Here is a 15,768-nt window from a genome sequence, read left to right on the forward strand (position 1 = left end):
CTGTGGCACACAGGGCTGTTATAATTAATAAGACAGACTCGGGGCTGGATAGGTGATTCCATGGTTAGGAGCACTGACTTCTCTTCCAGGGGGCCTGGATTTGATTCCCAGCAGTCACTTGATGGCTCACAACCATCTGTAACTGCAGTTCCAGAAGATCCAATGACTTCTTCTGGCCTCTATAGGCACTGAATGCATGTAGTGCACAGACATGCATGCAGGCAAAAATACCTATACACATGAAAAATAAATACCACAAATTATAAATAAACCAATAAAATAAAATGAACATTTATAGAAACAGAACCACCGGAGAGCTACAGGGCTAGCCTGTAGTTTCAGCCAGTTAGGACTTACCTCTTCCTCCTGTACTTGGTTTCTGGCGCCCATCATTTCCATCACTTAATGCATCAGTCAAGCCAAAATTACTTCCTTTAGAGAGCCACAAAGCACAAAGGAAACAACAAACTGGTTAACAACTGGGTGCAAGATTAAAAAACAAGCCTGACAAAATTTATTTTTGAGATAGGATTTTACTGTGTCCTGGAATTCACTATGTAGACCAGACTATCCTAGAACTCACAGAGATCTACCTTCCTCTGCCTCCTGAGTGCTGGGATTAAAGGTAGTGGTTTATGCCAGCAATTTCAGCTCAAAAACAAGTTGAAACAATACCCATGTTTCATTTGATCATTTTAAATAATGAGTTAAGGTGAATTAAAAACTGGAAAATGCATAAACAAACACTCCACTTAAATATGTTGGACAAATAAGCATGTGAATCACAGGTTAAACCTACAATGCCACCAAAATGGTTAGAATGCAAACTAGTGAAAATACCCAAAGGTGGCTAAGACATAGAGAAACTGGATCTCTCACAGAATGCTAGAGGGAATGGAGACTAATAGAATCTTCCTTGAAGAATCAACCACTTCTTATTTTTAAAAAAGTATGCAAATACCACCTGGTCTAGCAATCACACTGTTGGGCATGATTCCTGGAGAAAGGAAAGCTTATACATACAAATACAGCCACACAAGAAACTCCACAGCAACTTTACTCACAGTAGTCCCAAAATAGAAAAAACTCAGACATCCTTCCATACAGAAAGCACTATGCAAACTTTGGTACCTCCAAACTATGAAAAATTCTTCATCAATAAAAATAAACTACTGATCCACCCAACAAGTTGGATGCATCCCAACTGAATCAAGATACATGAAAAAAGCCAATTCCAAAAGATTGTCTACTTTTTCATCACAATTACATAACCTTCTTGAAATGACATTTTAAAAATGGAAAATAGTTCTATCATGACAGTTAGGGTGTTCGGCCATCTGATCACCAGAGCGGGTCAGCTCAGGCACTCTCTCAACCATTGCCAGTAGTCTACAGTGGAGGTATCTTTGTGGATTTCTGGGGACCTCTTTAGCACTCTGCTTCTTCCTATTCCCCTGAGGAGGGAGGAGGGGGGAATCCATGGCTGATATGTGAAATTAAGTTAATTATAAAGTAAAAATATTTTTAAAAAATGGAAAATAGATTAATGGCAGCCAGGGATTAGGGAAGAGATGGGGAAAGGAGGATGGAACTGAAGGAAGGCTGGTATGGTTGTACAATGGGATCATGGAGTACTTTCTTTCTTTCTTTCTTTTTTTTTTTTTTTTTTGGTTTTCCAAAACAGGGTTTCACTGTGTAGTTTTGGTGGTTGTCCTGGATCTCGCTCTGTAGCCCAGGCTGGTCTCAAACTCACAGAGATCCACCTTGCTCTGCCTCCCAATTGCTGGGATTAAAGGCATGCGCCACCACCTCCCAGCCTGGGATCATGGAGTACTTTCTGACTAGAACAGCAGATGCACAAACCAAACCTGGGTAAAGAGAACATGGACCTTAATCTATGATGACTTGCAAATTAATTATTAGCATTAAGTATAATGGCACATGCCTTAACCTCAGAGGGAGAAGGGGGCAAATTGGAGGCTAGCCTTGGCTACATAGTAAGACTATAAAAAATGAAATAAGTAAAATTTTTCCCAAGCCAAAGCCAAATGAAAGTAAAATTTCAATTTTAAAACACTGGGTAAAGACAAATTTGAGAATCATCATAGGGAAACTTAGGAAAAATTAAATTTTGATTTAAATTGCTAAATGTATTTAGGGTAGTGTGTTTAGCAGTGCTGAAAAATTACTATAAAAAAGTAGAAATATAATTTTTATTGAAGTATGGCCTGGGTGTGGTGGTGCACATTTTTAATGCTAACTAGGTGCATAGGCAGCTGGACCCTGTGACTTCAAGGCCAGCCTGATCTACATGGCATGTTCCAGGGCAGTTGGGGATACATAGTGGGACCCTGTCTCAAAATAAATGAATAACAACAACAACAACAACAAAATAAATGAACAAAATAAACCTTTTCTCTGACACAGAAGTACGTTTAAATGGTTTGCAGAATACCCCAAAGTCACAGATTTACGAATTCTCAGCAGCATGAGACACTTTTCTCTGAAGATAGTTTTCCTTGAATTACATAAACCAAGTAACACCTAAAGATTTTATTTAAATAACAACTATTACTCCAACTTGAATATGTATCAGACATTTCCTTACAAATGAATAGACTTTTCTGTCACCTAAACACAAACCACGATAGTATCTGTTTTATTTAATTATTTTACTTTATGTCTGAGTGATCTGCCTGCATGCATATCTATGCAACACTTGCATGACCATGAAGCTGGATCCCTTGGAACTGGAGCCAGTTGTGAGTTGCCTTGTGGGTGGTCACAAAGCCACATCCCCTGAAAGAGCAGCCACTGCTCTTAACTACTGAACTACCCCTCCACCTTGATAGTATCTGTTGTCAATAATAAAATTTGAAATTTAAACCAAAATACAGAATTTTCAAAAACCTTTACTGGTGACTGTGATATGAACATCTTTTCAACAGCTAGCTGATTTTTAATTTTTTGTTCTATTCATTTATTTATTTGAATATTTCTTTACTCTTTGTTTTTTGACAAGGAATCTTGCTATGCAAACTTGGCTACCCTGGAATTTACAATACAGACCAGATTAGCTTCAAACTTTGGGTGATCTCCCCGCCTCTGCCTCCACAGTGCTGGAATTACAGCATATGCCACTTCATATGGCTTGCTAAAGGCTTTTTTTCCCCAGTGGGGTGGGTGGTAATATTAATCAGTGTGATTTTCAAATATAATATAGTGAAGTATGGGCACTGTGTATTAGTCAGGGTACCAATGTTTCCAAGTGACCAGTGCATGGTGTTATGAAACCATGAATGGGCAGAAGATCCATTTAAAAAACAGGAGAGTCCAATGGGACTCAAAGAAGCTTAGCAAGGATGTATCACAGATATGGTTCACACTTCACACATTTATTCTGGGATAAACAACCACTGTTTGGGCTTTGGAGTACTGTCTAAGAAGAAAGTCTCAACTGATCCCAAACCACATTAAGTTCTCTTTCCTTTTTCTACTGCATATCTACGTGAGCCTAGGTTCTCTTCATATATTTCACTGGACCTCAGGAGCTTACAGCAGCTCAGTACAGAAGCAGATATAAGAATCCAGATGAAGCCTGGCATAGTGATGCACATCTTTAGTCTAAAAAGGTCTCTGGCTTGAGAATAAAAGTTGCAGAGATACTTGTTTGGACCAAAATTGTTAACTGCAAAAAGATTTTGGTTATGGATTTCTTCATATTTAGAAGGCTAGTGCCAGAATTTATCATTTGAATTTTGGGACTTAAGAAATGAAATGAACAATAGAGATTTAATTGCAATGGAACAATTTTGAGTTTACTTATAGTAATGACCTAGGAACTGTTGTCTGGAATTGGGTTAAAAATGGAACTGTTTAAATGAAGAAATTTATTGTTTCTACCTAGAGTCAAGATGTGTATGCATATATGCTTTATTAACTGGTGATTCATGAATTGTTTTGTGGAACTGTTTATGTAAAAATGGAATTACTGATGGAACTGGTTTTGTTTTACAAATGGAACTGTTTAAACAGAAGTTTGGGTTTTATAACTAGGCTTGAGATTCTGCTTAAAAAATTATAGAAGGGACAGTTAATATTCCTTAGTCTATTTAATTTAAAAAATATTTTCTTTGAGTGGATTAATGTCATGTTTTGTTAGAAAGAAATCCAAATGGGGTATTATGGTGGTATTTTATTTGTACTGAAATGTGATTTTAATTGTATGTTAATAAATAAAGTTGTCCGGGGGTCAGAGCTATTAGAGCCACAGCAAGAGCGTGGAGGTGGTGGCGCACGCCTTTAATCCCAGCACTTGGTAGACAGAGCTAGGTAGATCTCTGTGTGTAAAAGGATACAGCCAGCATTGGAGACACACGCCTTTAATCTCAATCCCAACCATAGAAGACCTGGAAGTCTTTACAGACAGGCAGTGACGAGGAATGGGTTTACAACCAATGAGAAGGCAGAACCGAAAGTCTTTATAAAGACAAACACACAGGAAGTAGCTCCCTTTTCGGAGAGCTCTCTTGGCTGAAGCAGGAAGGGTAAGGCTCTTAGTTCTGACCTCTTGGCTTTCTTCTCTGAATCGGCTCTGTGTTTCTTATTTAATAAGACGGTTGGTTACATCTACAGGGGTATACTAAGAGACTACTTTTAAAGTGTGTAATGAGTTTTATTAAACTGCTTTTGGATGTTTTGCTAAAAGTTTTCAAACTGTTAATGGTTAGATTGAGAATATTGCTTTTCAATATGGGTTTGTAGGAATTGTATAAGTTTGGGTTTTTTCTAACTAGGTTTGAGATTTTGTTTAAAAAATTATAAAGAAAAGGAGGAGTTATGAGTGAATTAAGGTTTAATGTATGTTTGCAGAAATTATGTTTAATCTATTGGTATTAATGCACCCTGGTTTTGTGGAGTTAAGGAAATATTTAAGCTTGATGTGAATAATCGAAGTTTTTCCTATGTTCTGTTAGCAAGAAAATTCAAATGATTAAGTTAAAGTTGTAAGACGGAGAAAATTGTTAACTATATATAGCACCATATATGCTAATTCAAATGGTTCTGTTAAGAGTTTGCTTTGTGTTGTAAGATTGAGAGAATTGTGACTATGTATAGTAATATTTATGTTAACCTGTTAATGGTAATGATGAAGCTAAGGGATTCTTTAAGTTTGTAGTCACCTTAAGAGTTTTTGGTTTAGAAAGGGCTTGAGGCAGCTAAGACTGCTATAGTCACCTTGGACCTAATTCAAAAGAGAAATGCCATCTTTATCATCCTCTACTCCCATATTGGGAGATGTAACAGCTATGGAGATTGCTGTAAGACATTAATAGTTATTTTTTATATATTAAGAAAGGGGGACCTGTGGGAGCCCGTTCACGGGTTCCTCGTGGCTTTACCCAGCAGGTCCACATAGAGGATGATTAGGACCACGGGCCTGAGTGCAGGTGTCTGAGATGGTCTGCACTTGGCTGTGCTGGGGGAGGAGGTCTTTTGCTCCACCCCTTGGCGTCTCTATAAAAACCCTGGGGCAGAGACAGTCAGGGCCCATTGGAATAGGTTCCAGGCCCTCTCGAGGCTATCCTTTATTTTCTGTTTATCTCCGAGATATTCTCCGCAATAAATCCTTCTATCTAATATTTCCTGCTGCTTGCACTCAAGAAATCTCTGGGGAACTGTGGGGGTGGTTGGGTAAATGCCCCACATCCCAGCACTGGAGGTCAGGGGTAGGTCAGAGGCAGGCAGATAGATCTCGGTGAGTTTGAGGCCAGCCTGGTCTACCTAGTGAGTTCTGGTCTGTATAGTGAGTCCCATGCTATCCTGGGCTAAATAGTAAGATCCTGTCTCAAAGCACCACAGACATGCACAAGGAGTCCAGGTGTATCCTATTCAAGCCAGACATTACAGAAACTCATAAAATAATGTCACTCTTTACTCTAAATTGTGTTTTCACCTTATAAGCAGTTAATTCTCATAAAAGTCTACCACATATGCCAATACATATGGCTTTTTATTTTCTTTAGATTAATAAAAGTTTTTCAGTTTTAAGTTCTCAGCTGAGAAATAGTTATAGATGTGACCCACATAAACAAATTCTCTTGAGATCTTCAAAAATTTAGAGAAAATGTTTGAGCATCTCCATTCAAGAGTTCTCCTATGGCTTGAGGTTGTCCCCTTCTGACAGACCATGAATAGCTCATGTTTATACTATAGTTAATAAGAACAGACCCCACTGCTGAGATGAAGCCATATATACACAGCCAAGAAGAATGGACAGCTGAATTCAAAAACCATCAACAATTTCCAGAATTTAAAATCCTGAATCATGACATGACACTAGTGGAATTCAGGTGTTTCTGGTACATGGACTACTCTCACTCAATGTGAGGTTGAACTGTTGACCTTGTGTACATCCTACTTCACAAATGAGTCTGTCAGATATGCTAAGCCTATAGGCTGAAGATGATGCCCCAGCACTGCGGAGAAACCTCAGGTGACTGTCCAGGCAGCTGGCTGTTTCTGTCAACTCACAAATTTTTTGGAAGTTGCTTGCATGCACTTCCTGTTTTTATTTTTGTTAGCTAATATTATTTCCTTCTTGGGTCTCTGAGGGAGTTGAAGATTAGTTAGTTATAGCTGAAGATTAGTTATAGTTGAAGGTTAGTTAGTTATAGTTGAAGATTAATTAGGTACATTTTGGACTTACCAAAATAGGATAGATAATGAAATTATTTTCTCTGAATTTGTCAAATACAAATGGACTAGACATTGTTTAGGTATTTATTACTTGTATATATTGTATATAGTTACTGTACTTTATATATTTATAAATTGTATATAGTTTTTCTTATATTAGTTATAAGCTTTTTCTTTTTTTTCCTTTTTATAAAATAGAAAAGGGGAAATATGGTGATATTTTATTTGTATTAAAATGTTATTTGTATGTTAATAAATAAAGTTGCCCGGGGGTCAGAGCTATTAGCAAGCCATAGGAAAGCAGGGCAGTGGTAGCTTATGCTTGTAATTCCAGCACTTGGTAGGCAGAGCTGGGTAAGTCTCTGTGTGTTCAGGGATACAGCCATTATTGGATACACATGCCTTTAATCTTAATACCAATCATGGAAAACCTGGAGGCCTATACAGACAGGCCGTGAAGAGGCGGTCATGTGGTTGGGTTTACAACCAATGAGAAGGCAGGACAGGAACTCTATATAAAGACTTTAACACAGGGGTAGCTCTGGTTCGGAGAGGTAGGACCACCGCAGGAGGAAGGGTAAGGTTTTAGCTCTTAGCTCTGACCTCTTGGCTTTCTTCTTTGCATTGGTTCTGTGTTTCTTATTTAATAAGAAGGTTGGATACATCTACACCCCACCAGGAAGCTACAGGGCTAGCCTGTAGCTTCAGTCAGGTGGGACTCCCCTCCTCTTCCTCCTTCTGTACCTGGTTTCTGACTGCATTCATCTCAATTACCCAAAGAATCAATAAAGTAAATTTACTGTCTTAACATATGGCATAATAATCAACCAGACAGTATTCTGTTGAAATAAATCTAATATTCAGATGGATTTTCTTGCTGGCTTTCATATATGTATAAAACCTCTACATAGATCATTCTGATATTGCCCCAGATGCCTCACTTCCCTTCTCAGAGGAATCTTGCCTTCCTCACATCCCATTTTAGGCAAGCTTGTTACCTGCTGGATTTGCTGGAGCTCTTGTTGTTCCTGGCCTTCTAGTTGTGGTGCTGAAGTGGTCCCATCTCTCTGAAGGGAGGATAGAGGACAACAAGAGGAGCAAATTAAGTAGTGTGTGTGTGTGTGTGTGTGTGTGTGTGTGTGTGTGTGTGTGTGTGTGTGTGTGCTGCTTTATGGCTTGCAGAAGACATGTCATGAGGAGAATGGCCTTGGTGTCATTCCGTAAGGCCATTGTAGGTGAGGGTCTCCAAGGAATCACACTGAGAAGTATGATAAAATGACATGGGTTCTGGAGCTGGAAATACAGCTTAGTGGTTAAGAATTACTGTTGCTCTAGCAGAGGACCCAAGTTTGGTTCCCAGAATGCATATCAGGCAGCTCTCAACCATCTGTAACTCTAGCTCCAGAGTATCTGAACTCTTTTCTGGACTATATCATACCTTCCCTCATGTACACATACACACTTAAAATGAAATAAAAGTAAAAGAGAAAATAACTTTGTAGATGATGTAGGTTCAAGCTGTGGTGTTGCATGCCTTTAATTCCAGCACTCAGGAGACAGAGGCAAGCAAATCTTTGTGAGTTCAAAGATGGCATGGTCTGCACAGTGAATTTCAGGACAGCTAGAGAAAGATATATATATAACAGGTCAAAGTTCTCTTTTTGTACAGCAGGAAAATAGCTAAGACAGATAGACATTCTCTCATGTATTCAGTATAAATTAAATGATAAAGGAAGATAACACATGTATGGCTCTACAACAAAAGCCCTGAACATGTAACAGAAAACAAACAGATAGACAAAGATGCAACTAGTTTGCTTGCATGTGTCTGCTTTTCTAAAGGGAATACAGTGATCAATAGTGGTTGCTTTTCATGGTTGTTTGCTTGACTCACGCTTTACTGAGGAAGTTTCTTTCAGTGCATCCTCCAGATTAAAATCATCCAAGTCTCCATATCCTACAAATAAAAAGATAATTTTAAGTTTAGGTAGTTTTTCAGGAAAATAGTAATACTGAAATATTTTCTTTGTCCTTACTATTATTATTTGTGTCTCTGAGAACTGAACCTAGAACCTAGAATGCACTGGACAAGTATTCTACCATTGAGGTGCACTCTAAAATATACTCTTGACATGGTCTTTGCTATTTAATAAAGGAGGATGGGAATGCAAATGGAAAACAAAAGAAAGCTAAAGTATCTATACTTACATCAGAAAAAATAGGCCAAAAGTCAAACACTTCATCATGGTACAAAGAAACAGATCATTAGATAATGCAAAATGGCTAATTCATCAAAAAGGCAAAATGCTTGTGATATATATGTCTCCATCATCAGAGCACCCAAATATATAAGGCAGTCATTAATAGATAGGACTAGACACTATAATACAGTAATAGCTTCCATCACCAAATAGATGATCTAATCAGAACAAGGAAATGCTGGGTTTTACAAGAATTTACAGACATTCTTTGCAAATGAACACACAAAGAATATTACAGATTGTGCATTAATACACAACATACATCCCAGTAGTGATTGTAGAAGACTAGAATCATAACAAATATCTTTTCTGACTACAATAGCATGACAATAAAACTAAATAGTGAGAAAAAACTAGAGGAACTCACAAATACATAAAAATTAAACATAGAAATTAAACATCACTCTTCTCGACAATTAATAAGTCAAAGAATAAAGTTTCTTGAGACAAAGGAAAATGGAAGCATGATACGCTCAAACTGAAAGCAGTCCTACAGGAAAGTCTCCATCAAAACAGGCAATGATCTCACACGGTCTCATGTTACTCCTCAGAAAGCTAGAAAGTAAGACAAAGGAAAAGCCAAACATAGCAAACGGTTAAAAAAATAAGTTCAGAATGGAAATAAACAAAACAGAAACCAGAAAAATGAGAAGATGGCTCAGTGGATGGAGTGCCTGTTGTGTGAGTATAAGGACACAAGTTTGGATCCCCAGCAATCCTGGAGGAAAATGCATGTGATGACATGAGCTCCTAATCCTAGCCTTGGGGACACAGGGGTAAGACAAGCTGAAGTGATGGGCTCCAGAGTCTCATGTAGTCCAGGTTGGCCTCAAATTTCCAGTGTATCTGAGGCTAGATGTAAACTCCTGATCTACCTGTGGTTTTTTGTTTTGTTTTGTTACCTTTAGATACGTTTTCAGCTACAGCAACAAATAAAAATTAGAGAAGACCCAAACAAACTCAGAAATAAAAGAGGAGACATTGCAACTGGTATCACAAATACAAATGATCTTAAAAGCCTACTATTAACAGCTATTCATCAACAAAGTGTGTAATATAAAAGAAATTACTGGCATTTCTTTACTTATATAATTGTATCTTTTGCTTGCATTATGTCTGTGCACTATGTTCATGCAGTGCCTGCAGAGGCCAAAAGAGGGTATCAATCAAATCCTCTGGATCTGGACTTATAGATGAATGTGATCTGCCATGTGAGTGCTGGGATTCAAACCCAGGTCCTCTGGAGAAGGAATCAGTGTTCTTAACTGCTGGACCATTTCTCCAGCCCCACAGAAGAAATAGTTGAATTCATAGAAACATATAACCTTCTAAGATCAACCGAGAGAGAAATAAGAAATGTGAATAAATCAAAAACAACTAAAGAGAGTAAGCCAGTAATAAAAAGTCTCCCAGACTTCACCATTAATGAATTCTATCTAAAATTGAAAAGATAACCAATTTTTCCACAGCCCCCACTCTGGGGTGGGTGGGAAATGTTTATAAACTCATTTTTTCTTGTCTCAAAGAGAGACAAGGACACTACAGGAAAGCCATGGGACAACATTCTCTGATTAAATACAAAGGCAAAATTCCTCAACCAAACATTATCAAATAAGATCCAACAACACATTAAAAACACCTTTTACCATTGTCAAGTAGGATTCATCCCAGAGATAAAAGAATCATCATAAATCAATACATGGAATACAGTGTACTAACAAAAAATACACGATACTAAGCAAAACCATATGATTATCACAATAATTGCAATAATGCATTTGATAAAATTCAATATCTGTCCATATTCAACACTATCATAGTGTGGAGCCCATAGTCAATGTGTTTTTACAGCACGAGTAAATATAGCCAGTTATAGAATCAATCTAGATGTCCATTAGTTGTAGCACGAATCTTAAATGGTCTTATTAATAAAAACAAACCCGGAGCCAGGTATTGGGGTGAATGCTGGAAGATCAGAGAAGCAGAACAAGCCACAGCCACCTCACCTTGTCAATTCCTCAGCTGATCCTGTTTCCTCAGACTGGAAGCCTCTGAGTCCTCATCCAAATGAATCTTAGCTGAACTACTGCTAAAAGTCTAAAAGCTTAACCAGGCTCTAGTTCCTCATCCTCACGCCTTAAATACCTTTCTGCTATCAGTTCCTGGGATTAAAGGAGTGAGTCACCTTGCCTGGCCATTTCCAGTATGGCCTTGAATTCACAGAGATCCAGGTAGATCTCTGCCTCTGGAATGCTAGGATTAAAGGCGTGAGTGCCACTATTTTCTGGCCTCTATATCTAGTGGCTATTCTGTTCTCTGACCCCAGATAAGTTTATTAGGGTACACAATATTTTGGGGAACACAATACCACCACAATTAGTGGATAAATGGATTTTTCAAATGTGGCACTTGTGCACAATTGAATATTATTCAGCTACACAGAAGAATGAAATCATGTACTCTGCAAGAAAATGGATGAAACTCAAGACTACAATGTTAAGTGTAAAAAGATTAATCCAGAAAGATGAATATCACATACTTTGTCTCAAATGGAGATTCTAAATTTTCCTTTTTATTTATTCTTACTTCTTAAAAATTAAGTCACGTGGTGTACACCTTTAATCCCAGCACTTGAGAGGCAGAGACAGGTGGAACTCTGTGAATTTGAGGCCAGCCTGGTCTACAGAGTGAGTTCCAGGACAGACAGGACTGTTAAACAGGAAACTCTCTCTCTAAAAAACTATATATGTGTGTGTGTGTGTGTGTGTGTGTGTGTGTGTGTGTGTGTGTGTATGTATGTATGTATATGTATGTATATATATATGTGTATGTGTGTGTGTGTGTGTGTGTGTGTGTGTGTGTGTGTGTGTGTGTGTGTGTGTGTGTATGTGTGCTCTTGGAGGCCAGAAGTGGCTGTCAGATCCCCTGGAGATGGGTTATACATGGTTGTTAGCTGCTCACCATAGATGCTGGGAACAACTCTTAATGACTGAGCCATCTCTCAAGCCTGAGTCTATTTTAAACAAACACCTGAGGAACAGCATAAAAAGAAATTACAAGTCACAGATTCTGGGACACAGTTCAGAAAGCACTGTGAGGCCAGTCTGGAAAGGGAGAGTGCCAGACATTGACAACATAAAGGCATCATACCCCTGATTCCAAACTAAGTTTGGGTACTTATAATAAAAAAAAATCAGAAATCCAAAATTATCTAAAAGCTGTGTAAGAGATACTCAATCAGTATGCTACAAAGCTGTCAGAAATAAAAGCAGAACAATAGTGGCATAAAATAGAAAACCCAGAAATAAACCCAAGTGTAACCCTTACAGACAGTTGCTTTTTGAGAATGTACAAAGGGTTAAGGGTTGTGTCTTCAGGAACTGCTGGTGGGAAAACACAAAAGAATAAAAATTGGACCTTTATTCCAGTACAGTAACCAAGTCAAAATTAATTTTAAATCTATTAAATGCTATACCCAAACCTGTAGACCTACTAAAAGAAGTAGTGGGCATTGGTCCAGCTGATAGTTTTCTGAAGAGCATTCCAAAAGCATAAGTAGAAAAGCCAAATGCAAGGGTGAGGTGTAGCTTAAAGGTTAAGTGCTTGCTTAGCATGTATGAAGCCCTGGGTTCAATTCCTGGCACCACAAAAACAAATACAAACAAAAGTAGACTAACAGGGTTATGTCAAACTAAATTGCTTCAGCATAGCTAAGGAAGCAATTAGTGCAATTAAGAGACAACTCTAATTTCACAATAGCCAATTTCTAAAATGTACAAAGAACTCACAAGTCAGTATCAAGAGAGTAAACTAGTTAAAAATAGATAAGGGACATTTTCCCCAAAGAAATGATATTTATGGTCAACAGATGAATTAAAAAGAATGTGCAACTCTAATCTTTGGGGAAATGTAAGTTAAAAGAACAATGAAGCTAGGCATGGTGGTGTACACCTTTAATCCTAGTACTCAGGAAGTAGAAGCATGAAGATCACCATCCAGAGGCTGCCTGTGCTACATAGTAAGATTCTGTAAATGAAAAGGAAAGGAAGGACTTATGTGTACCAAACATGGCTCTACTACTTTATTGTTATTCCTCCAGGTAAAATTTATTCTAATTGACAAATAATAGTTGTCAGAAAGATGACTGACAACAGGTGTTGGAGAAGATATAGAGAAAAGGAAATCTGTATATACTGTTGGAAGGAATATAAATTAATACAGCCTAGGAACCAAAATTGGTACGTCAGAGGCATTTGCACTCTTGTGCTATTCCTAAGAGAAGCTATCCTCTAAAGTGGAACCATACACCCATCCCTGTGTCCTACTGAGTTTGATAGTTACTGAGTATCCTGGGTTCTAGGCCTGGTACTAGATATGTATAATTATATATACTTATACAGAACTTCCTGCCTTTGCTTCCTAAGTGCTGGGCCTAAAAGGTGTGTGCCACCATGCCTGGTATGGTGAGACCATCTTTAAAAGCAACAAAACCATCAGAAACAAAATGGTACTTTACTTCTAATGGTCTTCTCACACTCACATAGTCTCAGTATAAATATGAGAAAAACAACAGACAAATCCTAATTCAGGGATATTATGCAAAACATCCAGCTTGGTCCCCTTCTCAACTGTTCATGGAGACCAGGGAGAGTCTGAGAAAGTATCCCCTGCCTGTGGAGGCTATGTGGACGATGACTTCAGATAAAAAGTATGAGCTCTGCAGCACAATAGGCAACTCGTTGTGCTCCTAGACTGAAACCAGGGAAAAATGATAACATATGGATATTGCTTAATAATAGAGTATTAACACAGGTCCTTTACTTGAGACAAAACTAATGTAAATGGTAATAACGGGAATGTAGGAATATAGGAATTCCCTGCTACTTTGTAATTTTTTCAAATCAAATTGTTCCAAAAGTAAATTTTATTTAAAATATCCTTTTCCTACAGCAAAAAACTGAGTAATTATTGAATAAAATATATAACCTTAACATTGTTAAAGGAAAAAAAACAACATAAACAATGAAACTCAATCAAACCCATGAAAGACACCAGAGGGGAAAGAAAGGGCAGGGAACATGTTAAGAAAAATTATGAACTTTGGTTTAGGGATGTGTACAATCAGTGAAAATCATCCATAAAATAGACAAAATACCCAAAAGCAAGTTCTCTCAGCATTGAACAAGTAGTCAGAGATATTTACATCCTGAGGTTACAGAAATGATAATACTAAATCCAATAGGTACTCCTTGATTGGATTCTAACCTGCAAAGGCCATTATCGGAACTATCAGAGAAAGAGAATGAGGTCTGTGGACCAGATGGGAATTCTGGTTCTCATCCAACTGCCTGATCTTAATGGAAATACTGTTGTTGTCAAGAAGAAGATGCCCTTGTTTACAGCAGATGCATGTTGTTATATGAAGAGATCATAGGTACAATATCTGAAACTATCCAGAAATAGGTCAGGAAAAATATTTGGAAAAACACACATGCATGAGAGTAAAACACACAGAAAGTGGGACAGAACTGAGAAATGGAGGATGAATGATATGTGTTAACTTTTACACTGGACATTATTTGGGCAGCTGTTAAAATCTGAATGGGGGTGTGACTATTAGGCAGTAGTAATGTGATCAAGGTTAGGCTGGTTTCCTAATTTAGATGTTGGCATAGTGACATGTCCTGGCTTGCTCCAGTGTGCTGAGATTGGAGCAGCTAATGCATCAGGGCATCAGGTAAACAATGTACACTGAAGAGATTTGAGTTGGAGGACCAAAATCTTCATATTGTGTGGTGATACATTGTGTACCCTAATAAACTTTACCTGAAGATCAGAGGACAGAACAAGCCACTGGATTAAACATAGAGGCCAGGCAGTGGTGGCACATACCTTTAATCCCAGTACTGGGAAGCACCTGCTTTAATCCCAGCACTTGAGATCTCACACCTTTAATCTCAGCACTTGAGATCTCACATCTTTAATCTCAGCACTTGAGATCTCACACCTTTAATCTCAGCACTTGAGATCTCACACCTTTAATCTCAGCACTTGAGATCTCACACCTTTAATCTCAGCACTTGAGATCTCACATCTTTAATCCCAGCACTTGAGATCTCACACCTTTAATCCCAGCACTTGAGATCTCACACCTTTAATCTCAGCACTTGAGATCTCACACCTTTAATCTCAGCACTTGAGATCTCACACCTTTAATCTCAGCACTTGAGATCTCACACCTTTAATCTCAGCACTTGAGATCTCACATCTTTAATCCCAGCACTTGAGATCTCACACCTTTAATCCCAGCACTTGAGATCTCACACCTTTAATCTCAGCACTTGAGATCTCACACCTTTAGTCTCAGCACTTGAGATCTCACACCTTTAATCTCAGCACTTGAGATCTCACACCTTTAATCTCAGCACTTGAGATCTCACACCTTTAATCTCAGCACTTGAGATCTCACACCTTTAATCTCAGCACTTGATATCTCACACCTTTAATCTCAGCACTTGAGATCTCACACCTTTAATCTCAGCACTTGAGATCTCACACCTTTAATCTCAGCACTTGAGATCTCACATCTTTAATCCCAGTATTTGGGAAGCACACAAGCCATTAATCCCAGCACTTGAGATCTCACACCTTTAATCTCAGCACATGAGATCTCACATCTTTAATCTCAGCACTTGAGATCTCACAACTTTAATCCCAGTATTTGGGAAGCACACAAGCCATTAATCCCAGCACTCGGATGGCTGGGTGGAGAAAGATATATAAGGTGTCAGGAGACAGGAACTAAAGG

The 15,768-nt window shown here is 38.2% G+C and overlaps 1 protein-coding gene across 4 annotated transcripts in view; it reads right to left on the reverse strand.

Moving 5' to 3' along the window:
• The window catches only part of Cd99l2 (CD99 molecule like 2), a 92,779-nt gene that overhangs the window by 29,586 nt on the left and 47,425 nt on the right, over positions 1-15,768 (reverse strand). For 2 of the 4 annotated variants that reach the window (XM_052740910.1, XM_052740918.1), the window contains exons 2-4: positions 8,594-8,656; positions 7,698-7,766; positions 358-432 (exon numbers count right to left, since the gene is read on the reverse strand). In XM_052740910.1, the coding sequence (XP_052596870.1) occupies positions 358-432; positions 7,698-7,766; positions 8,594-8,656 (207 nt within the window). The remainder of the gene's footprint in view (positions 1-357; positions 433-7,697; positions 7,767-8,593; positions 8,657-15,768) is intronic. The other 2 variants (XM_052740927.1, XM_052740936.1) reach the window with 1 other exon arrangement.

Source organism: Peromyscus californicus, unplaced genomic scaffold (genome assembly GCF_007827085.1).
Source record: "Peromyscus californicus insignis strain IS unplaced genomic scaffold, ASM782708v3 Scaffold_10__1_contigs__length_136768540, whole genome shotgun sequence".
In the NCBI taxonomy this organism is placed as follows: domain Eukaryota; kingdom Metazoa; phylum Chordata; class Mammalia; order Rodentia; family Cricetidae; genus Peromyscus; species Peromyscus californicus.